Here is a 26,656-nt window from a genome sequence, read left to right as displayed (position 1 = left end):
AAAAGTGAATTCTACACAGATCAGCCTCGTACATTTACTCTCTCCTCTCTTGTGTATAGTATTCTCCAGAGAGGAGCTCCTCCATCCTGCTGGCCTGCTGTGTTCTCCACAATGCCTCCCTGCAGTCAGGACTAGATGCATGGACACTGGAGAGGACAGAACCTTTGGAGCAGCCTGAGAGCCTTCAGCAGAGACCTGAGGACCGTGACAGTCAGGCAGAGGAACTCAGAAAACAGCTCATACTCGAACACTTCAGCTAAAGTGTGGACTGGACTTGGACTCAAGCTTGTTGGTATGTTTGACACAGACGTCACACCTGAAACTAATTTCAAAGAGGTGAAGTGAAGTGTGGAGAACAGCAAGTCCTTTCTTGTTTTTTTTTTTTTTTTGGTTTTACATATGAATACCACGAAAGTCAACAGAGACAGTGTTGCTGATGCAGTTTTTTAATATTTTGCTGGTTTCTACTCTACTGACTAGACTAAGATATCATAGTTATATATGAGAGAACATGCAAGATACTGTACAACAAACCAAGACAACATTATGTGCAAACACATTTCAAACAACTGAGCCTCTTAGAAAGTGCTGGATTATTCTCTCAGATGTGTGAATAATCAAGCACTTGCTGGTTTTGAACAACTATTCAAACTGTGTGAAGCTACTTTGTCGTCCAGGTTTCTTTACAAGTGGAAAAAGTCCCCCTCCCCTTTTTTAAGTCCCTCCCCACTTCCATCATTATGTCCATTGATCATTTTTTTTGTTTTGTTTAGTTTTTTTCTTTTTTACTTTTCCCACATAATTCCACAGGTTAAAATCTTGGACTATGTCACAATACAAAAACACGGCCGCTTATTTACAACATTTGCAGATGCAGTTGTCATTATTTATGTACACTGGTGTATTCAGACTGTTTCAGATGGGAATGACAGAGTGGTTGCGCAGTGGGCTGCAGTCACGTGATGTTTTAGTGCATGACAAACATGAGGGAGGCAAAATGAAAGAAACACGGAAGGAAAACAACAAATCCTAACTGTAAATGTTTGGCTTTTGGAAGTTTTGTCGTCAGATTTTGTCATTGTTTCCTCAAGGATTTGGAGCGGGACATCTGTTCACTTTTAATTTGAAGAAACACCAGGACAGGTTTCGAGAGCAACATTGATTTTCTCACATTTTCTAAATAGTGGTGAAGAAATGAAACTTTTCAAATGTCCTGGTTTTCCTTCAAATTGTGGAGAGAACAGAGCTACCGGTGTTTTAATTCCTGGAATGTTTGAGTCCCCTGATTGGCTTCATCAATATATACACACTTTCTACAAACAGGAATAAATACAACACACACTGCTGTCGCATGAGCACATTTAGTATCAATGATGTTGAAGTTTTCTCTGCTGTTTAGCGAGAAAAGTATTTATTATGTTGCCTGTATTTAAATTGTTTAAATACAGGCAACATACAGGCAAAAATACAGGTATTTGGTTCGTGATAAATGTATTTGGCTTTTGGGGTCAAGAACTTCAGCTCCGGGGTAAATAGAACATTTTTAAGCGATTTTAAAACCATGAGGGAACAAAAAAAGACCCTTCGGAGGTTTTCATGCGACAGCAGTAAAACATAAAGACTGTATTACAGTTAAAAGACAAGAACAGATCATGCCAAAGTTTTACAATCCATTGAAAACCATGTAAACTACACACCACCATGTAAAACTTCACATCATCCTAAATGCCAAACAAAACAGACAATTCCTTTTTTTTTTTTTTGCATAAAATAAATATGCCCTTTTTTAATGCTCAGAATATATTATAAGTTGTATTTTTGTGTGATTTTTTTTTTTTGGTAAACATTATTTAGAAAAATGCGACAAGATAAACTAACTTAAAAAAATCATTTCTTTTTTTTTGTTGCATAAATTAAATATGCTCTTTTTTGATGCTGCAAATATATTACATATACATTATTTTAATTCCATAAAAATACTTTTATGTCATGTTTCCCAACCTCTGTCAGAACCCCTGTAATGTTCCCTGGATATGAAAATATGGTTTCCCACCCAAAAATAATCAAGAGTTGTGGTCAGGTCAGGAAGTGAAAAGCTACTACAACTTTAGAAAATGTAAAAAATAAACCACGTAACATTTTATTTGTAAGTCTAACTAAAAACCATTCAGTGACGGTCTTTTTAAACTGTTTACACCGATTGCACGTGTGGAGTTGTAAGGCCAAGTTAGTCATCTTTGACTGAAGCAAGTGAAAGGCACTTTTACGCAGAATACATTAGTTTTTCACCATCTTACACATCTGGACTGGTAACGCGTTAATAGTGTTCTTAAAAAAGAGCTTAAAATATAATTAATAAGCTGATAACAGAAAAATTAATCAGCAACAATTCTGATAATCAATTCATCACATGGGAGATCACCGAAACAGTGACAGGGCTTTTCAATATTTTCTGGACCATGCGATTAATTGATTAGCCAAAAAAATAACTGATAGATGAATTTGGAGTCGCAATGCTTGATTGTTGCAGCCCTTAAAAACATAACTGTATGGCTGGATAAAAATGAAAGCACTGATCCAATGAAGTGGATCGAGAGTACAAATACGAGCTAACATACTCCGAAATTCCACAGCGGAGGTCTGTCAACTTTTCATATTTAGGTTTCTATTTATAAAGGCTCTCAACATTAAGACCACATTTCACATAAAGCTCTTTGCTCTGGCAATTTTTGACATCGGTCTCATGTTAATGTAATGAATGGTTGTTTAAACGGACTATGAATGAAGGAGTTGGGTAAAACAGTACATTCAGGTGTAGCAGATTCTGTTAAAGCAGAACTGAAGCTCTGTGTATGAGTAGGATGCCGGCTGTGGACGATGGGGCTTGAAGTGGAATAGGTCCCCCACTGAAAAGGCTGGTGGGACTTGCTGACAGAGTAATGCAGACACAGGCATGATTTGATCTAGTTGGATGCTGATATGGAGCCTGACGAGTCCAGGACTCCACAGGTTTTGGCCTATTTTCGGGTCGGAGGTGAGAAGTCAGGGTAGGCGGGGTCACACGGTCTGTCAGAAAATCTCTGAGACTCCATCTGGTTTTGTTTCTCTGAGGATGGAAGAGAGGAAACGAATGCGTAAAGTGTAACCTGGAACGTATTTCTTACCTTCGTGTGTGTTTCTTACCTCCGGTCTAACTTGGGCCCAGCTGTCTGGTTGCTGTGGCCGTCGGCTGTGTAACGGATGTGGGAGTGGGCTTCTGATTGTAGCCTCTCCCCTTCTGATGTCACTAAACTCTCCTCCAGTGGAGCCCCTTCGTTGTAGAAGAGGAGGCTGCGGGAACGCACTGAAACGCAAACACACAGCGGCTTTCATGCTTTCATGCCACAGATGAAGAGCTCACAATGTGATGACTCCAAGATTTTAAACCGGCTAAAGGAGGAAATTTATAGACAATTGAAGCCTTAGTTCTCGACCTACCCTGGCTGGTGGTGTAAAGGTCCGCTGAGGGTAGAGGAGGAGATGAGGAGGAGTGAGAGGACATAGAAGAGGTGTGAGTGAGGAAGGACAAGGGCGAGAGGCAGGGTGAGAAGGAGCCCAACACCAGGACGAAACACAAGGCCACCATCTGCACAGAGAGAGGAACAACACATTCCTGTTAATAAGTAATCACAATTTCTCTGCAAAGCAATGTCCATATCATTTTTGTGATTTACCATGAGGCATGTCCCTGTTTGAGTTGAGGCCATTTTACAAGAACGGGGAACAACCTTCCCTGAAATCAGTGACTGGAACTTCTGGAGCTGCTGTAGGAGAGACCTAGAAAGAAGAAGACAGATTCATCACAGAAGACGAAAAACCCACTTCGCATTAGAGTTCTGGTAAAGACAATTGAAGAATTTTTAATACAGGTGTCCTGGCGCACTCGGAGGAACCCAAAACCTCAAGGAAGTCCAAGCTGTTAAAAGACTTGTATTTCAGCATTTCCAGATGGTTTCTGGAGTTTGAGTGGAATGATTTATGCAGAGCTGCAGAGAAAGACTCAGGGCAGGAAGAACCTCTGCGGCTCTGCCTCTCTTTAATGACTATGTGCTCATGTCCATAGCGTTGGCATTCACACATACGGTTAAATTGTCCATCCACAACTAAGTACAGTATTCTCAGGACATGTAAAGCCATCTGAAACCACAAGAAACATCACACGCTTCTATACTGAGCCCTGCAGTTTGTTTAATCTGAAATCTCCAGTGTACCTTCGGAGAGTTTCTCCTCTCGTGTGCGGCTCTCAACTCCGGGTGGATTACAGTGAAAATTTCACATTCTTTTGCCAGTTAGTGAGGAGCAGCAGAGTCAGAAGGCCGAAATGAAGTATATCAGCGGGATCTGGAGAGCAGGGTTCTGATGGTATGAGCTGTCGGGGGCTGTGAGGACACGCTGTGACCACTGAGTGGAGACAAAGAACCAGTCAGGGCCGGACACCCTGAACCAGCCCGGCCACTGAGTCATGCAATGAGTTAGAAACTAAAACAAACACTGAACTGGTTCACTATTCGATCACATATTGTAGACGATGAGTGGGGCCGTGACTCAGTCTCTGGGTACATCCAACATTTCCATGCTGATTACTGTCACATGCACCGGGGCTGAGAAACATTTTGCCAGCTGCAATAATCTTGCACAGGATGATGCGAAGCAGCATCAGTCCCACAGGACTTGTGGATGAAAGCCACAGTGAATTACTGCTCAAAATACACAACATTTCCAAAGGTCATGCTGTGTGACAGAGCGAAGGAAAGTGTACATTTTCAGCACAAGAATGGCTGCATTAAATCAACATGAGACGGGGCCCGAGGCTGTCACATGGCGTTGCAGTCGCTTCGGTTTCTTCTTGCTTGACATATCCTGAAGTGAACAACTGATATTATTAGAAATCTTCTCATTTAATGTCAGAAAAGTCCCTGTCTGAAAGTTAAAACTATTCTAGTAACTAATAAACCATTGTCACGAACCAAGTTGTGCATGAATCAGACGCTGTGAGGAGAACAAAATGACCACTAATAACTGCATTTTGGGCATTTTAGTAACCAGGAACTTAAATTTAGCTCAGTCTTTTAAAAAGTTTTTTTTTTTTTTATTTTAGACTTACAGACATTATCCGGGCTTTATGTGAAAGTGAGTTTGCAGACTCATGTTTCCCCCATTTGTTGCCAACTCATTGTTCGTCTGTGCGGCGGTTTAACATATTCATCTGTGAGTGTGTGTGTGTTGTGGGAAGGGAGGCGGGGGGGGGGGGGGGGGCTGCCTACCATGATGAAAGCTACTGTTAACTCGCTGCTTTAATGACAGACTGATGCTGCCACAGACAGACAGACTTTGGAGAGACAGAGCCCCCCCTCCGACCAAACCCTCAAACGTCTGTCCCACCACACCCACCAACCCATCGACCCACCCACTGCAGGATAATAGCAGATTGGTTTCATATTGTTATAATAACAGAAGAAACAAATGGAGCAGGCTGACTCTCCACTTTGCTTACGGAGCGGATCAATTTCTCCTTTAATTCCCTCTGTGTAATTCACTGTGTAAATACTCCAAAGGTTTCATACATACACAGCATAAATAGTCTGCTCTGTATAAGAGAAGAGTGCCTTTTTTCTTTTGAAGGCTGCACGACTGCAGCTCATTCAAATTGTTCTGGCATGCAGTGACAGCATTCGTTTTTCTTTTGAGACAAATGCGAACCAGTTCCTCTTGCCTTGCTGCTGCAGCTCTCAAGTTACACACTCAGTGCAGAAGACTCACCTGTTGGCAGTCTCCAGGTTTTCTACTTTTCTCCACAGGTCGCTGTTTTCTGATGTGTAGTTCTCCACCCTGATGCACACACACACACAGATTTCTGTTAAGAATTGAACTCTGATCAGATCAGAAAAGACAGAGAGACAGAAAACATTTAATTCAAGACTGTGGCGGTTAGAGTCATTAGATATTTTAATAAAATCAAAGTATGCCTTTTTATATGAGATTTCCTCCAGACCGTCACCTCCCATCTCTTTTCTTTTTTTTTTCTACATTCTCGGGCAATCCCACTAACCTCAATGATCAGTTCAACATTTTGCTAATGTCTTTATGTGGTGATCCCACTGATCTCCTTCGATGTTTGTATACGGCTCATTCACACACAGTGCTTCCAGTCAGCCATCCTGCTGTTTCCTTTATGAAGGGATCATCCACTAAATCTGCCCTCATCCTCTGCTCTCACCCCCTCCCCTTTCTTCTGTTACCTTAATTCAGTGAAAAGACAACTTTCTCTTTACCTGAATGGGATTTGTTAGGACCCGTAGGAACCTCTATATTCACCGTCAAATGATGCTGCATGCTTAAATTTATGTAACAAATGTAACATCAAAACAAGCCAACATTTCTATCTCCCTCAGTCTCCCCGTCAGAGACTGCTTCAATCTGAAACCATGTGTTCAACAGGTTATTGGAGAGCTGCCATCCCGAGGACTGGCCAGAATAACAAAGGGAAGAGAAAGAGCTTTGTGTTCACTTCTGATGCTCTTTAATGAATAAGATGTAGAGGCAAGAAGTGTGCTGTTGAAGTGGAACCACAGAAAAACCCTGCTGCTCCCCAGCAGAGCTCTCCTCTCTTAACCAGTTAAGAAAACGGCCCTGTTGAGCTGCCAACTTCACTTTAGCATTACACAATTCTGCCTTTTCTCTCTTTCTCTCTTTTTTTTTTTTTTGTGCAAGACACGAACATAAAGAGCACACAATTATGTATAAAAGGGCCTATAGTTATATCCAACTCAGGGAAAACCTCACTGACCAACATGACTGCATCCTACACCAAAGACAATACATTGTTAGACAGCTTGGACTAGTGGAAGAAAACGTTATTTACTCACTGGGTAAACAGTGCCTTGTAACAGCCATCATTTGGTTTTGATTCCAAACTGAAAACGCCTGTTCACAGAAAAATGATGAATATCTCATTTTATCTCACTTTTATCTCACAGAGCTCTGTCGTCCTAAAAGCTGGAACAATTCTCAAAATAAAATAGTCCCAATTAAATACACGACGTACAGCTGTTTGTTTGAGTGCTCAGCTGTTTTAGAACATATGAATCTATATTTGCATGGACTCAGAGCAGAGATGGAAGCCTGACGGTTTGGAGAGGTGGACTTCAGGCTCAGCATGGATCAAATAAATTGTCTAAGGTTGCAGGTTCTGGTCTTTTCATTAGATTTGCCGAAGACCATAGAATAACACTCTGCCTTTTCCTTATTATTGTTGTCACCACAGACGTACTGCAGTTTGGTAAGTTATGGTAAAAATGACAGGCGGATAAAAAGGTAAACCAAAGACGAGTGGAGAAGGAATGGAAAAAATAACAGCGAGAAGAAAGAACATTTTCCAAGCCTCACTTCTTCTCCAGACATTCCACATACTCCTTCTTCTTCCTCCGACTCTCCTGAGCTGAGATCTGGGAAGAAAAACAGACAAAAAAATCATCTTTTCTGGAGCCTCGGGGCCCCCCCAATTAAGTGCTTCAGGTGGGGCTGAAGAGCAGTTCCAGTAAACGTTACATATCATTATGTTACCATTTCAGCTTTAGCATCACCATTTGATTCAGTGTAATGACTCCCCTCAGTCCGAGTCACTGTTGTGAGCATAAACAGAAGGAAAGGTAGAGTGTTTACCTTATTTTTAATCTTCCGTCTGACTCTCTTCAGTGCCTTCTCTTCGCTCTTGGTGAGAGGAAGTTTGTTCGGTACCGGGTAGCCCTCAGCCACCAGGGTCCGCTTCTCCTCTTCTGTCAGCATGAGGGGCCCCGAACCCTGCAGTTTCTGCACAGTGACACGCTCGATCAACAGTTAATCAGAAAATGAGCTGTCCAACAGATCCAACAGATCTGTTGGATTCTCAGAAGGTCTCTGAAGGTCAAACTAGCTCGCTCTAAGAAAAGAGATAAATGATGAAACCGAGTCAGCTGTTGCTTTTGTCCGTCGGGGGAGTCACGTGATTACAAAAAACAGATACGCTCAATGTGTTTTATCCCTCATTTATGACAACAACAACAGCACTGAAAATTCATCCTGTTATTTTACTGCAGTTCAGCTGCTAAAAATCTTTTTGCTGACATTAAGCAATCCTGAACAAACATTCGACCATAAGGAATAACATTATGACATGAGCACGAGTGATTCATTTGTTCCAAGAAGGGCTGCTGAATCAGACCGACAATGGTCAGATTTTTACTATATTGGCCCCATTTTGTCTGCAAACGATTGGACTCATCCGAACTGCAGCTGTTTCAGCAGCTCACACGCCAAGATCCCCACAATACAGTCTGAAATTAGCAGGAAACTAATTCTCTACACTCACAGGCAGGTTATATATTCAGGAAACCTTACTGTTTGGTTTCTCAAAATATGGCAGTATAATCACAGAATTTCAAGCTCCCCTTTTCTCACAACCTGTATTTCAAGCATACTATTTTAATTGTATTCATTTTTGCACATCGGTGGACTTAATGATGAAAACACGCCAAACATTTTCCCCACTTTGACTTTACCCACGAACCATAAGCCACGAAATAAACATCAGTGTGTAAGTGAGCGAGCGCCAACAGGTGGTAGCTCTACGTGTGAGCGTAACGTTTACTCACATGCGGTGCAGTGAGGAGAGGTGAGGAGGAGATGGCTGAGGAGGAGGAGGAGGAAGAAGATGAGGAGGAAGAGGCGCGACCTCCGGGCCTCTGTTGTGGTTGAGGTGAAGACGGGGGCAGAGGGAGGTGTGGGGAGGAGGGAGGCAGGGAGCCATCGCTGTCGCCGTGGTTACTGCTGGGAGGGGTGGGCGGGAGCTGGAGAGCATCATCTACGCAGAAAGAGAGGAGGGGTGAGGTGAATGATGGTTTCCACAGCGGTTGGACAAAAGCAGTTTTGCAGAATTGAATTTTGCCGCCGCTGTTGCATCATGGGGGCGTGTTAGTGCGGCACGTACTGCTGGGCACGCTGAGATACTGTCCAATCTCTCTGGGTTCATCTTTGATCGCCACGGGCTTCATTTCATCCTGACTGCACTCCTGCAGACAAAACAAACGTCGATGAGCATCACCTCACAACCCGCAAGTGAAAACCAGCAGTATTATAGTTGGTGTTACGTTGTTGTGGGGCGGGAACCAACCGCGTGTTTCCACAACGATCCTCTGTGCGGGGGGGCAGGACTGAGTATGAGAGGTGGGCCCTCCAGAGGCGGAGGATCTAACCTTTGGCCCACTTCAGGTTCCTCCTGTTTTACCAAGATGGCCGACAGGTCGTGACTGAAGCTCCATTCGAACTCTGAGGAAAAGAGAGAATACCACATAATAAATGTCCACATGTCCTGTGGCCGCACAGCGGTTAGCACCATCGTACCGTTGCGTCTCTGGATTCAATTCCCGCGCCCGAGGAACTGATGACGCCAAAGCTGTATGTGAACAAAAGGTTAACAGTGAATTGTTGTTAGTCTGGGATGGGCTCCAGCCCCTCCCCACAATGAATTAATGAATGGATGGATGTCCCTTTGGTGCTGGGCATGTTGGAATCTGGAGGTCTGCACTGAATCCCTTTCTCTGAAATAGCTGTGAGGATGGGCTCTTAAAAGAGTGTTAAGTCACCTGCTATGAGAAATCACACACCTCTGAAGTTTCTTGGCACACATGCTTAAATCTCCTGAGCAAGTTGAGTCAACAACAGTATTTGTCTTCGGGGAGGCTTTGCTGTAGGTCCTCCAATGGGAAGTAACTGGTAGATTATAAATCACACTTTCAAAGAGCTTTCCCAAAACATTTGAGCACTTCCTGACCAGGCTGGTTATTACAGACTGCTGGACGAAGTCGCTCTGGCAACTGTGGTGCATAATTTGTCTCCTGCGAGTGTGTATCAACCCTGAAATAAAAAGATGGGCTGAACCAGCAACTCGTCTTTCGTATCCCTCAGAGAAGAGACGTTTGCTGCCTTTTAAACACTGCAGCAAATATGCATAATTGAGCGACCGATTGGGGACAGAGTGCAATTTGAAAGGAGGTTCACCAAAACACAATGATGATTTCTGGAAGCACGTGAGAGGTGCCCCGGTGTTTAGTCTACTGTGACCTGTGGGAAGTATTTTAGGGACACGGGCGATTTGGTGTTCTGGGTCTGGTGGGAGAGAAGCATTATGTTGAGGATCGTCGTGTCATATGGAAGGATCGAGCCACCATCAGTGAGATTATTCACTTCTTTTAATATAAATTTTTATCTCAGCGTTCCAACATAACGAAATGTGAAAAAGTGACTCTGAAAGCTTTGAACTGACTGTACTTAAGAGCTTCTGTTATATTTAGACTTCACTGTCCTGTCGGCTTTTCCAAAATCCCCACAGTAGGTTTCAGGCAGCCTCGACTCCCACACAGTTTGGTAACTCATGAGAACATCTCACAGTCACCAAAGAGCCTCTAGCATTAGAGGGTTTTATCCTCCTGCTGCAAGACGGCCTGAAGGAAATCGTGCCACCAGGAAAAGTCTTTTCCTGAAGGACCTCTACGACAACAAGATTACCAAGTTAGCTGGATAACGGCAGGAGGAAACCCTAGAAGAGCTGTTTTTCTGTTCATGCCTCAGATTTGGTTGTTTCCAGATTTCATTCTGCACACTATCCAGCTAACTTAATTCCTCTGTGACGGCAAACATCCAGATGCTGCAGTCGACAGCATTATGTAACCCAGAGTTAGAAAACTAGGAGGGCTCTCTCTTCGAGATCGTCTTTCAATCAGGTTTCTCATCAGGTGGATTTAAAGGAGCCTCATTGTAAACATGGAGAGGTTTTACTTGTCTGGTGTGTAACACTATCTGTGGCAAGCTTCACTTTTTAAATCACTTTTTAATCTGCAGCTATGCATTTAATAGAAGTTTTCTATTAAGTGAAGTCTTTTGCAATCATATTTGTTAAAAAGCCAGAATAACGTATGTCTTCAATTAGAAGCCTTTTAAAGTCTTCATACGACATGTTTGCAGTTGAACAGTTTTCAGAAGTAAACAGCAGCTAAACGGGGACTTCGGTTTGAGAAGGAGGGGTGTGAAATGATTTCATCTAGTCAGCATTTTCCTGGTTGGAATAAAACACCAGGTCAGACACTTTGATGTTTGTCACCACGTGCACGTTTAAACAAAAAGGCCTCCATGGTGTTTGGAAAGGGAGCAGTAGCCCTTTAACAAGACGGCTGCGAACGTCATTTTAATCACCTCCTGGTTTCCTAGCAACGTTCTGCTGGTAAAACGGTCCGAAGTTTACAAGCTGTGTGTGTGTTGGGCAGAAGCAGAGGGGGGTGGAGGTGTGTGCCCGTCACACGGCTGGTAGCCTTTCTCGTTACCCCGTCCATCACTCCAGCACAGAGAATCCATCCTAAAAACAAATCTCTGCGGCGGCTTTCCGCTGGTTTAGACAAACCTAAAGCCAATGAGCTGCGAGCACAACACTGTAATCAGCGGAGTCAATATCAGAAATAAACTCTGACCGCAACATGGTCAGAAAAGAGCTGTTTGGCTGGTAGCTGGACAAGTTTTGAGCTGATTTTAAAGAGCAGTGTTGGAGCTGAGGGGCTTATCAGTGTCACCCTTGCTGGTTCTACTTCAATTAATATTTCTGGCTCAGTAGAGAGCAAAATGTGCTCAAACATGAACACGACGGTTGTCTCTAATTTAGATGAACATTTTCATTGCAGGAAAGCCACAAGGGTGATTGATTGCATTAAAAACTACAGTCCAGCTTTCCATTTCCATTTAGACGGAGGCGCTGGTCTCACTCCCGTGCCATGCCCGGACACTTGATGGCACTGAGCCACCGTTGACATTTGTTTCACCTGCTCTGATAAGCTGAAACGTCTGCCGTGATAAGGTCTGTCGGGACTTGCAGAGAAGTCGACATTTCGAACTGATGTTCGCACTAGAGGGAAGTTCAGAGGTTCACCACAAATATCAGGGTGGTCTTTAAGTTTGAAGATAGCCTGCCATGGATCGAAATGTTGCTGAAGAGGAAACTGTGAGCGAGGGAATGCTCTGGGTGGAAAGTCAGACAGTAACCAACGTCATGATTATTTAGTCAGCTGGATTTCTGGCATTGATTAAACATCGGAGGGGCTAATGAATCAGCAAAGCAGCGAATGTCATTGTCATTACTTCATCAACGTGCAACATTGTAATTTATTAATTTCTTTGGAGAAACAAATTCAGTTTTAGAGTTGACCCAGCACTGGCTTGTTCTGAACATCCTCTATATAAGTCAGAGCCTCAGAAGTCTCTCCTAATGAGGCCGGTCCTGCTGCTAACCTCAGCCTTGTTAAGACTCCTGCCCTTGTTAAGACAGGCCTTGATTGGAAGCCTTCTGCATCCATTTCTTTAATGAATGCCAGAAGCCGTTAGCTGCAAGCCGGCGCAGAAGAAAAGTGTCCCGTGCATGTGTGTCTTTTCATCACAAACGAAGCGACATGTCTTTTGGTGCTTTCTACAGGAGTTTAATTAGAAATCATCTGCTTTTGATTCACGAGATAAATAAAACGTAACAATCAGCGAGTCACAGTTTTATTTGTGTGTTGACTTGATTAATGTGTGAATGACAAAAGCCAGGACATTTTTCAAAACTTGGTCCATCAGAGGACATCTTCGAAATAATTAAGGGATTATAAAGGGAAGACATACGCCGTCCACATAGCCCACGTTCAATTTTGAATGTGGAATGCTTTTCCATTGTGGAGAAAGTAAAACCTGATCCTCTCAGTTACCATCTCTTTACGAAGAGGAAAGTTCACAGAAAGCCTTTCTGTTCGGGTAAAAATGTTGTAAACGCAGGTAAGAAATCCACTGATGGAGCGCTGGTTAATGACCAGAAGGCTCCTGGCAGTCGTACTAAGAGAGCAGAGGTGGTGACTGCGTTTGATCTCAGTGGGACAGCAGCAGTATTAAAACAATAGATGGAGCCGCGCAGTAAGAGATGCAGTAAAACGCACAGCTTGTCGTATACGAGAAACGAGACCGCTGACAGCGAGAGGGTGAGACAGGAGGAGTTAAGCCTGCTCAGCTTCCCAAGTATCGATAGTCCTACACACCAATACGTACACAACAAACCAACAGATTCAACAGCTTTGTTATTTTAAATGTCCCCACTTGTGCTTTTGCATCCGATCCCCTTCACATTTATTTCATATTTTCCACCAACCTCCAGGCATAAAACAAAAAAAACAAAACCCATCCGGGTTCACTATCAGCATTATTATGGACTCTTATGGACATGATGATCATCATTTGATACAGTTGGGATCTACGGCCATGGCTGAACACGTAGGACACATATCAACTATTGCAGTGTAAAAATGTTATGATCAATAAAATAACCCATTATTATTATGTTTCCCATCTGAGAAGAGACTTCAGGTCCTTGTGTTGCGTTGGTCGTGGGGGATTTATTTTTATAATGCTTAATGATCAATCTAACCTGTGATCATCTGCTTTTCTTGTCTGCACACCGTGTAATGCTACTTGTGCAGATACTTAAAGAAATTAGATGCTGAGATTAATTGTGTTATCTAAAAGGTCAGACCGGTTTCTAACATCCTGTATTATGAAACTACGCCATTGTGACGACTATCTCTGGCTCTCACTGCTCTGCTTTCACTGGATGCTGTGCAGCATCTCTCCTCTGTGCTGAGCTTCAGCCAACATTATTGAATACAGACGAAGGATTTACCAAATTTATGGGAAAATCTTGGGAGAACTGTCTGCCATCTCTCGGAAAAAAATGCCAGTGAGAATCTTGGATTCCTAGCATGTCTGTTTGTTTACAAGAAGACCGTCTATGTACCGAACTAAAATGACATTTTCCAAATGTCAAAAGCAGTACAAAACAATTCCAGAAGATTATATCCAAGTCCATCCTTGCAATCATTCATGACTCTTACTGTATGGTCGCAGCGGTCCGAGTCAAAATACTTTAGATGCCAAAACAGTAGCTATCACTTCAGCTGTGTGTGAAGACAATGGAGGGATGAAAGCCCAAGTAAACGGGCTGAAAAAAAAAAAAGAACGCAGACACATCATGAAACAGTTTTTTTTCTGGGATTAAACAGGTTCATTTAAAGCTTTGCTGCAGCTCTGAAAGTAAATGAAGCCTTGAACGTTAATGCAAACAGTGACTTACAAAGAAAGGGTTGGAACAAACTGTTGCTTCACTCCCTGATGTATCATTAGGATTATCCTGTACGGCAAGGAGGACAATTGTGTCATGCTATCAGAAAGAAAGATGAAAGGAGAGACCGACTGGTTGGCACAGCGAAATAATGACCCAAAACATTAGAAGAAAAGCACCAGGCGGTGGCTTCACGAAATGGAAGAGCATCACTGTCTCCAGACGGAGACCACATGCAGCTCATTTCGGATGAACGAGACAAAAGGTGAAAGCTCACAGCGCTGGGACGAGCTTTCTCAATGATTTTTGATTTCCATTCATCTGCTGGATGAGTCAAACATCGAGATTTAATTTTGGTTTTGGATATCGTGCCGTAAATTTCAGTCACAGCTAAAACAACTGAGGTCTAAAAATTGTGAGCTGTGGTCAATATAATGCCCCATTTGAATAACTGGTGTTCAGAAAGGTAGAAACAGTTGGAAAGTCTGTGTCATAAAGTTTATACTCAGGATTTATGGTGCAGACACAGATTTAAAGGGACGTTTGGCAAAAAGTCAACCGTAAATAGGCTGGAAGAGAGTCAAATCCCAAGTATATGTGCTGCTCTGTGTGCATGTGTGCATATGTGTGCGATCCATATGTGTGCATGAGTTGACAGTTACACAACAACAGATGGAAACACAAGAAAGTAATCTATGTGTTATAAAGCGTGAAATCAAGGCTGTTGATTGTGTTTTATCGAATTCAGTATTATATTGTTTTAATTGACATAACTTTGTGGCTCCTGAGGCATCAGAAAGTTTACATTCTTACCAAAGCGTACATAATTGGAGTGACTCTAACTCTGACCGACACTGATTTACAACCTGGATTTTATTCCCTCCTGAAGCAAATTATGATCTGCAGAAATATTCCAGTTCACAGCACTGAGCAAAACACGTGCACGCACTGGCAAGACACCCAGCCGTCAAACAGTTGGTTGTTTTGATGTGAATTATACTATTGCTGTTCAATGTGTGGTTTTGGCAATGCAGATAATCAGATATTCATACCAATAAAGTAAGATTTAATTGGATTAAAGAGAGGCAGAGAAAGATAGAAAACAGGAGAGATGGATACAGACAGAGAGTGAGAAAGAGAGGAAGATAACCTGACAGAAGAGAAAGTGAGAGAAAAAGAAAGAGAGAAAGTGAGGGAGAGAGTTTCCGCTGGCTTGGTCTAAAGCTGCGCACTCAAAACCATATGCTTGTCATAGTGTTGTGTGAGTCAATGTGTGTGTGAGTCTGTGTGTGTGTGTGTTAGGTGGGCAGGGCTTAGCTGGAGGAAATCTGCTCAGACCAGGATCCTGCTGTGAGCAGCAGGATCCCCGGGACAAACGGAGTAAAGACAGCAGACAGACAGACGGAGTGAGACAGTCAGGTAGAGACAGAAAAAGGAGAGACGGCGGGGGATAATGGGGAGGATGAGTCACAAAGAGCGAGGAAGACACAGAGGCGGACAAAGACGACCAGAGTGGGGCTTGAAACACAGCGGTTTTATGTTGCACTGCTCTGACGAACAATATAATAACAGACAACAAAAGAAGCCAATCGGAGCACATGTTATATAACAAGCAGCAGATTCAGCCTATCGGAGTGCAAACTGTTTGACAGGCAGCAGGCTGCATGTTGAGCGTTACGTCAGGCAGAAAACCTGGCCAACCTTATGACCAGACTAAACATCAGTATCAGACTTTAGTTTGGCTACACATTTTTCCAAGAGGCACCAACTTATATGAAAAAAAAAATTAAATTAGAAATGATCTGTTGGCCTACCAGACTCTTGGTCCATTTTGATTGACAGGGCCGGGCTCTGGGGTGCCGAGTCTTCACTCAGAGAGTAGCTGTGCTCTGCTTGAATATCTGTGAGATATAAAAGCCTTTCTCAGAAAACACTCGACACACTTCCATCTACCTGTTGAAGTAATAGCTGCTAGTCTGTCAGATGAAAGCGATATGTATGTTTGTGCTGTGTGTTTATTGCAGCTTTGCTCTGACATGCGATATCCTGGAACTGGGGGAGGAAGCTGTATCATAGGTGGAGCAGAGCAGTGATTCACAGGAAGGACGAGCATTAGTGACAGATTTTAAGAGGTGTTTTACCACAAGGTCCAACGATGAGCAGCTCACTTGTTTTATTTTCTGTATGCATATGAGATAATGAGCGAGTCATCACTTTACTGCAGCACTCATCGCTCTGTGCTGCCGTGGTACGGGCTTTACATTCATTTCACTTCTGCCTTTTTTTAGACTTCACATTTACATCGTGAGGTGCATGCAAAAGTTATTCATCTGTAAATCTGGCATCTTCTAAAACATGTAAGGAATGTTTTCACAGCTTCAATCATAGCCGTCTCACAGCGGAGGTGTCAGCCACTCTGAATATCAACGATGAGCCTCAAGTGGCTGACAAGCTGAGTTACATCCTTCTGACAGACTCAACAGACTGAGAGAACGTACAGTTACTCTAAACGCCATCAGGAATCATTCATGCAGCTCTGGGAGTTTATTTTGCAGCTGAGTGTCCTGTGAGCGCTCAGCCAGTCGTACACCGAACCAACAACTTCAGGCCTCCTCTTCGCAGAGCCGGCACCTGATAGGCAGCGTATTTCCTGATGGTTAATACGCAGGAGTTTTGGAAGTCTCGCTCTCTGGCAGGAGAGACTGCCTCTCCGTTCGTGAAATTTCACTCTGGGGAAGACTGAGTTAGTTTGATTTCAGCGGTCGGTCTCCCTGCACGCTGCTTTCAAATGAAACTAAATAATAGGACTAAGGTCTTTTCTTCTGAGGCCTTGGCTGAGGAGTGGAACAACTGCTGGACTGTTGGAGGTTAGTCAAGGAAACAAGGTCATCTACATGTGACTATAAATGACGGAGGAGAAAACTCTTGAAAGTTTCTTGGACCTGAACGCTTTTCAAAGCAAGCTACTTCAAGGCGGTGGTTGACCGATGGAAAGAGTTCCACCAAACCGAGTTCTTTTACCTGCTGTGAAATTTTAGTCATGATTTCAGAAAAACAGCCACAATGAAGAAACCTCTCGTGCACGTGTTTGGAACTGCGGTGCTGGGCGTTGCTTAGATTGATAATATTTCAGAAGGAAAGAGGAGCTGACCTGGGCTGCTCTCTATGTCCATGTGTAGAAGCGAGGGTCTGTCTGGAAGCAGGGGTCGCTCTAATAGATGGTCGTCAAAGAAACTGTTGAATAATTCACTGCTGAAGTCGTCCATCTGGTCACCTGAGAAAGGCTGCAACATGAAGAGACAGACAAAAACACAGTAAAGTGATGTTTTTTCATGAGAAACAGCTTTCCTGTGTCCATAACTGCTTGAAGTAAGGAAATGTTGCGGTGTAGCTGGTTTATTTTACCGTGTCTGTGCAACAATTCGGCATCTAATGAAAACCATCTTTCACCAAATAAGCTTTCAAATGAACAGAAGGATTAAGTTTACCTTCGTGGATGAGAAATCTTCCTTCTCAGGAGAGAGAGAGCAAGATTTCAAGCAAATTAGGAGCTTCATGTTTGACCAATGATCTTTGGCTCCACGTAGTCATTCAGTTTGGGAGTGTTGGGTCAGTAACTCTTACAAATATGTTCCCATCAGATATTCTATGAGATTACTGCTAACACCGCGTGTTAACATTCAACAGTTTGCAATCCTCAACAAAAATGTTGACTGTCTCAGGCCTGGAATAAGATGCCTTTTATGAACCCTCACCCTAACCCCAATCAATTAGTTGTTTTCTCCAGATTAAAAATGTTATCTTTCACATCTTCAAAAATGTCTCAACCCAAAGTATTCAATTTACTATGACATGAAAGAAAGACTGGAAAGCAACCATCAAAATAGTTGCAGATTGATTTTTTGGGGATCAAACATTCAACTTTGGGATTCAGTTGCGTTACAGAAACCAGGCAATCGAGGCTGTGGCGACAGCATGCAGAGTCAGTGAGTGGGAAAAAGATTCATCTTCAGTTTGGATGAATGAGTCACTGAGCTGAGAGATGTTGTTCTGGAAGCCTGGGACAGCATGGTGCTCTGATTTCACTGGTTTATATGCACACACAATATGAGTCACCCTGCTCTTAAGCAAACATGCACAAAGCGGTATAAAAGCATGCACACACACAAACAGATGGATTGGTTGGAACTTATTACTACAAGTCAAATGCGCTTGGAGGCTCCTCACACAGACACAATAACAGAAACGACTAGGTATGATTAACAGCAAATACAAAAGCTGATTTACATGTTTCATTCCTGGAAATTAGCATCCAGTCCGCCAGTCTGTCACAGCAGATCAAAATCAGTCCAGTAGCAACAATGAAGACAGAGCTGGGATAATAAACAGACCTAACTTAAATATTTTTTTAATATCAACAATTGATCGCATGTGTAATGTGAAAGGGGTCACTTGTGGTGTTGGACCAACAGATAACTCATCCAACTACCCAGTTTCCCTTCAGCTCTTTGAGGCATTTCTTTTTACAATCTTTAGGTTCATTGTTCTGGCTTTTCCATCCACTCTCATCAAGCAGCAGGAAGCTCTGATAAATCCGCTGCATGGCACATCACTAACACCGAGGCCTGCATAAAAAGTTTTTTTTTAGTCATATGATTTCAAAAAACTTGAGCGCATGCTTTTACTGTAGTATTCAGAAGACAAGTGAAAACATTTTAGTGACCCTCCCCCTGAATGAAAACTCTCATTAAATGTTTTCTTTATTGCGTTTTCATATCCACTCTAGAGAGCTGGTTGGAACAGGCGAGTTTGTACAGGACTATACGTGCTGCAGGATTATAGGAATCATCGGTATGCTCAATATTATTTAAATACTTTGCAAACAACGAACATTCACACGCACGTTGTCTGTGTGTGCATTTGTCACGCGTGTTTGTGGTGCAAGCCTGGGACACATGCAGCTGTCTAATGAAACCACATGGAGTTAAACACAAACACACAGAGAAGTTATGCATACAGATGGTGGGTAAAGTGACAGAAGTTCATGACATATCAAGAGCTGCTGAACTGTTTTGAAACTCAACTGTGAACTGATCTGAGATGTTTGTAAGAAACTGCGCATACAACATTTTTGAAAGAACACGCCAATTTGAAACTCATTGCAGGCTATTAAACACAGAAACCTGAAGATTTAGCATCTGCAGATCAATGTTGATTTAATGATTCGAGAAACTATGAACTCCGTTATCAGCAAAAGAGCCGCATCCATATCTGCATTCTGGCTCAGTTGAGCTTGAGGATAAGACAACTGACAACCGATGCAAAAGAACAGCGTGTGCATGAAATCATTGATGCTGCAGCCATTTCTCCGCAAATAAATCCTCACTCATTCAGACACAGACGCACCGGCACGCAGATGATACAGAATGATGATCAGAATCACAATGATACAGAAAGAGAAGGTTATAATAGTCTGGGATTTACTTTTTCCCCTCCAATTCAGTTAGTTTTAGTTCGTGTGCGTTTGCTAGTTTTTGTATATTTAAAAAAAATTATTCGTTTTTGTTTAGTTTGTTCATACTTTGAGTTATTGAGTGACGTCACGCGAAACTATGAATATCAGAATGTCACGTCATTGTGGGAACGCCCCCTGGAGGGCAAAAGACGCTACTTCCGCTGCCGGTAAGCTACGGGTTTTTGTTTTGTTTTTTTTTTACTATTTTTGGCTAAACCTTTAGCAAAATGCCAGATAGTTGGTTGGAACATTTCTTCAAATGTAAGGTGAAGCTCGAATGTTAGTCAAAACTGAGTGTTTTAATTCTTGTGCTGTCAGTCACCCAACGCCAACGGTCTTGCTAATTAGCGGTTAGCTAACACTAGCCGATAGCGTTAGCTGAGGGGAAGGGTTCATTTTCTGTCTGAAAAGATAACAACAGATATTGGAAAAGCTGCGCTTTCGTCTCATATCTTGTGTTTTCTTCTTTGGAGGGATGATCTAAATATTCGTGGCTTGAAACGGTTTGGAAATTGACAGTTTTTGTTGTTGTTGTCCGGCGTTTCGAGTGTTAGCCGCCATCTTGGAGGCTTTTTTTTTTTTTTTTTTTTTTTTTTTTTTTTTTGCCCTGCAGGGGTCAGCGCGAGTCACGTGACTGAAAACTATGACCTTGGCTCCTGCTGCACTAAGTTTTCCAACAATTACCCTCCAATTACAGCAACACTGCGCCTTTAACTCTGTTCCTTCAGGGAATATAGGTCACATTTAAACTGGGCTGTAATGAAAACAAACAGAGAAAAGTTTCCTCAATGGAGAAATGTGGCTGAAATTGCTTTAATAGAGGGAGAGGTGCAGGGAGCGAGAGGAAGCAAAGGAATAATCATTTCAGGGTGATCTAAAATTAGCTCCAGTAGGTGCATTAGTCCAAATTTGTGTTTATGTTTCATTGCACAAATGTTTTACTATATAGAATTAAAGTCCTGCAGTTCCAGAAGTGGCCATTTAGTTTCATTCAGCTCCATTTTCTGCTGCAGGCTCCAGGACTTGCAGCACAGTCCTGAGTTTATTTTGCAAAATTTTGTTGGAATAGTGCTGTTATTCACTTACTCACATGCAACACACCTGGAGTATGTGAGGCTGTCTGAGGCTTATCTTTTTCTTCTGTAATGTGTCCACGGTATGTTACTGTTTGATTTTTCTTAACCAACACAGAAATAAACTAGTCTGCCAAATAAAAAGCCTCCTCTTCTCAAGATGGAATATGCACAAATCTGCTTCACTCCCCTGTTTCACTTTATCTGGTGATAGAGCTATCTGTCAGTTATAAAAATTGCAAAAAGCCGGGGGAGGATTTCAGATGGGATAGGAGCTGAAGGGAAGGAGATTGATGAACAGAGGCGTGCATCAAATCAAGCAATCCACTGTTACTGTGCAGCCAAGAGAAATGATGAAACTGCCAGAAGTTCCCAAACGATTCCCACAAAATCCTTCTATGTAGCCGTTCACCTCAGACATCACAATCTGTACAATCTGTGCAACAACTGGGACATACATGTATCAAGGCTGTTGTTCAGTGTTAGATGGTTGGTGGTGGGACAGCTGCTGTCAGGGGTCTGGACCTCTCATTACCTGAAACACCCCCCTTTAAACTGGGAAAGGAATCCTATTCAGGAGCGTTAGAAAGCAGTTGACAGTTTTAATGGCTTATTTCAGTGCTGGGTGTCATGGGGGGGTGGGCAGATGCAAGAGAGAAGCCAGACACAAGGAGTAATTATAAATGCAGCGAGAGAGACGCTCTGTAATTAACAGTGTTGAGTCTCAACACATCTCTCTCACTCCTCCTTTCATGTGGCTGCCTCGCCGGCTCAGGTGAAACACAAAGAAAGCGATCGAAATGGTTCATTTTGGTATTAAGATCTTTAGTCGGTTGGGAAGAGGAGCCACCTGCTGCACCTCAACAATTACACAGCAAATGAACCGCACGCTCACAGATGAGAGAAGGATATTTACTTTCCCCCCCAATGCTGATGAAGGGGAGTGCAGTGACAAACTCGACTAACTGAGGCCAAAATGTTCATGTCATTATGGCACGCACGTTGCAGTGGAAACCATCGTAAACTCTTCAGAACATCATATGAAGGCCAAAAGGAAATGCACTGAAAAGAAAATGTTCAAAGTTTCAAATTTAGCCTTTCAAGCTATCATCATTTGAATTTAATCATCATCTGACTCTGATTCTGCTTCTTTCCTCCTTTCTCATGCTTATATCATTTTTTAAAAGGGACACAGAAACCAAGTTAAAGCAAAAACGTCTACTTTCGGCAGATTGAAGCTGACAAGAACATATAATTAAGTATTTTGTGACTTTTGTTTTGTAAATTTATATGAGATGCTCAAGGATTATCTGATCAAGAAGTTTTGGAGCCATTAGTGGAGACAGATGTCACCAAGCAGCAGGAAATGCTCCGTAACGTAACACAGACTTCCTCCCTGCGTGCAATTATTTTCACACAGAGATTATTGTTTACTGCATCACTACTGTCTCAGCCAACTTGTTGTCAGTAACTCCATTTCTGCTATATCATGAACGCTGCACTCCAGGCTTATCTGTTTCTTAACTAAGCCACAGCTGTGGGCATTGTGCTCCTGGAGTGTGCAAAACGTGCAAAGATGAGTGAATAATTATTGTGATTAATAATCATGAGCTGCAGATACACTCACTCACGTATGCTCTGGGAAAACAACAAAAGCAATCCAAAGTCTTACATTTGTTTTGTTAAATTGTTGTTAAATGCTGTAAATATAATTTTTTTCAGTAATGACTAGCAGGTGAAATGATCTGACTCCAGTGCAAAGCTGATTTTAAACAAGATAATGAAAGTGCATATCATACTGCATGATATTTTCTGCTGTTTAAAATGAAATTGCAATTTTGAGAGACCAGAAAACATCATATCATTATCTTATAACACTGGCTGCCACAGATAAGAAAATGGTAATGTTCTCCAGTGCTTTTGGCTTCATGTGGTGATGTGCGGCTGCGGCGGGTTGGCTGTGTTTGGCTTCACATGAGCTCGATTGAAGAGCAAGAGAGGAGGAAGGCAGGGCAGTTACTATGTCTGTCTGTGTGTGTGTGTGTGTGTGTGTGTGTGTGTGTGTGTTGAGACAGAAGTGAAATAAGCTATAGTTCTCAGCGACACAGCAGAAGTATTTTTCCTTCTCACACAGTGGGACTCACACACAGACACACACACACAGAAACTACTGCATGCCTGCTCACATTCCTTTTGCAAACTCAGCAGCCAATTGGCAATGAGCATGCAAATGAGATGGGTGTGTCCTTTTAAAGCTGGAGTACAAGGTCTGAACGGAGAGTAGAATAGAATAGAGTAAAATTGGATAGAGTAGTCTTTGGAGAGTGAATGCATTGGAATAAGGCAAACAGCACGGTCTGAATACGACAAGTAGAGAATAAAATCAAATTAACGGAGGATTAAAAGTATATTTTCGTGCAGCAGAAAACTGAGAGCCAACTTTTTCTGAGCAGGACATGAAATCACTGAGGTCAAACTCTCAGCTGGAATTCACTGCACAGTCCTTATCTGACCTCTCTGTTGCATGTGGATGTGTATTAAGTAATTTGTCAAGCATCCGTGCTGCTATAACCAAGACATCTGTTATGAAAAAGCCAAACATATCATATGTTTCGTAGCTTCCTATATGTGAGGATTTCCTGCTTTTCGTTGTCCAATATGAGAGTATCAGCACGGATTGAGAACAGCTGGTCAGAGAAAACAATCACCTTTGAGTCCATGGTGAACACTTTGCAATGGGAATCTTATTTCCATTTTTTAAACCTTAACAGCAGATTAGTTGGTCTGGAGAATACTAAAAATCATCCTTATCTGAAGCCTGAAATGAATATAGATTGTGGATTTATAAGATCACATCCATACTTCATTCATTTTTGTTGAATTCATTCTAAAAACATTTTAAGACTGGCCCTCTGGTACAGGACACAGGTGATAAAATGTTAAAATGGTGCACAGTGGTTACCATGGCTTCAATGGCTACACAAATTTATACGCAATAAATCCCATTTCCAAACCTCAAGTATCATAAAAAAGTCCAAAGCTCTTGGAGCTACCATTTTTTGAGTTTCAAACTTTTTCAAAATGGAAGTTCATCTTTTCTACAGCAACAATAATTCAGGCAGTTAATTAACTGGTCTTTTTTTTTCTTTTATCAATTTCAAAGGAAAAACAAACTTCTCTGGTGTGAGGATTTGTTGTTGTTTTTTTTTTTTTTTTTAAATTATATGGTCAAAAATGTTTTGTCTGGACCAAAGAATTAACTCAGCGACATTATATCGGTCTTTTGGGAGTTTCAATGGCCATTCTGTCCCTATTAGCTCACATTTTCTGGACCAAATGACGACTTTATTCTTTAATGAATACGCAGCCCTCTTTTACGCTCCTCCAGCATTCAGGAGAGTTGCATGCAGGGTAGAGTTCCTGGTGGAAAGAGGATGATGTTATCCTTCTATAATCCATGATGGATTTTGCGGTCAAAAGGATCAAATGCAGATGGGGCCGTGCCGGCTGTCACTTATTGACCTCGAAGCATCTGTGCAGTTGCAGCCAATGTGACATGTGATGTGATAATTAGCAGGAATTGAAAAACTCAAAGCAGAAAGTCTGTGTGAATCGTTGTCGTATTGCACCTTAATAAACACCAAAGAGATATTATAACAGAGCTAAAAGGAGAGTGATCATTGGGCTTTTCATTGAGCAGGTGATCAGGAAAATGCTAGCTGATAAGTTCATCATATCACCTTTTGTAAGATGATAAAAGCTGTAATTGTACTCCTGAGAACTGCTCGTAGCAACGTCTCATCCTTCTGAAGAGCTTGAACAAAGTTGGAGAATGAGAAAGTGAAATGATCATCACACGGTTAGTTTTCTGCCCGTCAGTGACATCCAGAAATCTCTGATACTGCCATTCATCATCGTGACAACATGACTGGAGATTATAGACTGACAAATTTTGGCCGAGCCAATGCACTAAAGTACGTATAAGCATTGTCTCATCGGCTGTCCTTTCTCATGTCCTCAGTGGTACGGCCCAGCCTAGCAGCTTCACAGCAGAGTGGTCTACTTTATTTAGAACAGAGACAGAGCGATACAAACCACAAGCAGACTGCTCGGCTGACTCACCGACTAGAATAGAGAGAAACTGTTTAAAAAAGAAAACGAGAGAATGACAAAGAATGGAAAAAGAGACGGCGAGGACAGAGTAGGCATAAACGTCGAGCATGGACCTGCTGACCTGCTGTCACTGATACTGTGACTTTTAGCGTTGAACTTTCAGTGTGAAGCAGTTCCCAGTCTCTCCTCACTGTTCCCTTGAATTAAGAGTGCAAAGATCGGTCAAGCGTGGCGTGCACAGAGGGTATGGCAGTGCACTTTTGGCATTTTGTGGCCACCCGCAGTTCTCTTGGAAACAGGGAGAGGCGAGCAGGAATAAATTGTCATAAATGAGGGGGCAGCAATCAACACAGCCAGACTTTATTGAGCCTGCATGCAACAGTGCTGTGACGACCTAGGATGTCTCTGCTGCGAGTCTTTTCATGAAATTAAGAGACGCATTACCTCAGGTGCTCCAGGAGGTGATGCAAGCAGCTGTTGCCCCCGGTAACCTGCTGTTTTTTGGATGAGGATGTGAAGAGAGGAGTGGTGGGAAACAGGTGGTTTGTTTAGGGAGATCGGAAGATTTAAATGCTGTCTGAACTGTGCACGTTTTTGTTTTTTTTTTCTTCTGCAAAACAAAGCAATCTGCACATGAGAAGTGTGTTGGAGGAGGATTTAATGAAGTTAGCGTGCAAGATATAGCATGCACAGTTGCAGTAGCAAGACAGACGACATATATGCAGATGATAGAGAGTTAACTCAAAGTTCAGAGGTAGTTGAGACAAAAGACAGGATGAGTAAGTCCACCTGATATTTTTGGATTTTTCTGCATCATCATAAAAAGCTTTTTCAAAGCCAAAGCGAATTTACTAAGTCAGCCATCTCATCAACTCATTGTCTTCAACTCTTATATCATTCAACATCTCAACTTAGCTTGAAGCATTAAGATTTCCATAATGAGAGGCTGTTATCCAAATTAATGTTTGATTAAGGAAAGCACTTCACTGATTAATTAAAAAACAATGAAGCCACATACAGTCAATGTAGAGTTAATAGACACACACTTTCCTATTAATAAGCAGGTGTCTTTCTGAGGACTGCAACACCTGTCAGCTGAAAACACACACCCACACACGTTAACCATCAACTTGGCATTAACTCTGTGGATGTCTCCTGTGTTGGTTTAACACAAACACACACACAATCACAAGCTAAGAGCCGGAGTCCGGATATCAGTCAGGATCTCCGACCTGCACCGCCCTCCTGAGGTCCGGCTCCGGGCGGAACAGGCAGCAGAGGTGCGTTTGATTCGAGGCTCTTTAAATGCCGACAGCTGGGCGGCACAAAGACGGTGAAACTCACCACATTAGTGAGGAAGTCTCCGTCGCTGAGTTCCTCCAGGTCCAACAGGTTGGCTCCTCCGGACGGGTAGAGTTTCTCAGCTGTTAGGCTGTCTAAGATAGACTCCATCATGACTGTGTGTGTGTGTGTGTGTGTGTGTGTGCAGCTAAATTAAAAAATCTGGACTAATTATCTCATTAGAAATAAAATAAAATAAAATAAACATTAAAAAAAACGGTGCGGGATGTTTTCCTAACGTGTCAGTCCGACAGTCTGGATTATTCACACCACCATCATCACCACCATCTTCTTCATCTTCCTCATCTTCCTCCTCCTGCTGCTGCTGCGGCTGTGAGCGCGAGGCTGACTCTGCCCCCACGAGAGGACGAATATTCAGACAAGCCCCGCCCCCTTTCCCCCCCGTGGCGTCAA

General features: G+C 42.5%; 2 protein-coding genes across 4 annotated transcripts in view; one reads left to right on the top strand and one right to left on the bottom strand.

The window, feature by feature from the left end:
* The window catches only part of harbi1 (harbinger transposase derived 1), a 39,108-nt gene that overhangs the window by 1,781 nt on the left and 10,671 nt on the right, over positions 1-26,656 (top strand). For 2 of the 3 annotated variants that reach the window (XR_003841345.1, XR_003841344.1), the window contains exon 7: positions 60-292. Coding sequence is in view for 1 of the 3 variants with exons in the window: in XM_029516119.1 (XP_029371979.1) it covers positions 60-260 (201 nt within the window). In the remaining 2 variants the exon portion in view is untranslated. Of the gene's footprint in view, positions 1-59; positions 2,002-26,656 lie in introns of those variants that run through there. The other variant, XM_029516119.1, reaches the window with a different exon arrangement.
* Positions 1,698-26,566, bottom strand: creb3l1 (cAMP responsive element binding protein 3-like 1). The gene is made up of 13 exons (XM_029516102.1): positions 26,246-26,566; positions 17,352-17,484; positions 16,015-16,101; positions 9,188-9,342; positions 9,005-9,086; positions 8,670-8,878; positions 7,702-7,848; positions 7,426-7,484; positions 5,800-5,868; positions 3,714-3,816; positions 3,478-3,625; positions 3,184-3,343; positions 1,698-3,106 (listed from the first exon to the last, which is right to left on the bottom strand). The coding sequence occupies exons 1-13, from the start codon at positions 26,354-26,356 to the stop codon at positions 3,070-3,072; spliced, it is 1,500 nt and encodes a 499-aa protein (XP_029371962.1). The 5' UTR covers positions 26,357-26,566; the 3' UTR covers positions 1,698-3,069.

This window comes from Echeneis naucrates, chromosome 2 (genome assembly GCF_900963305.1).
Source record: "Echeneis naucrates chromosome 2, fEcheNa1.1, whole genome shotgun sequence".
NCBI classification, from domain to species: domain Eukaryota; kingdom Metazoa; phylum Chordata; class Actinopteri; order Carangiformes; family Echeneidae; genus Echeneis; species Echeneis naucrates.
Note: the sequence above shows the minus strand (reverse complement) of the source record. Positions and strands in the feature narration are given on the sequence as shown.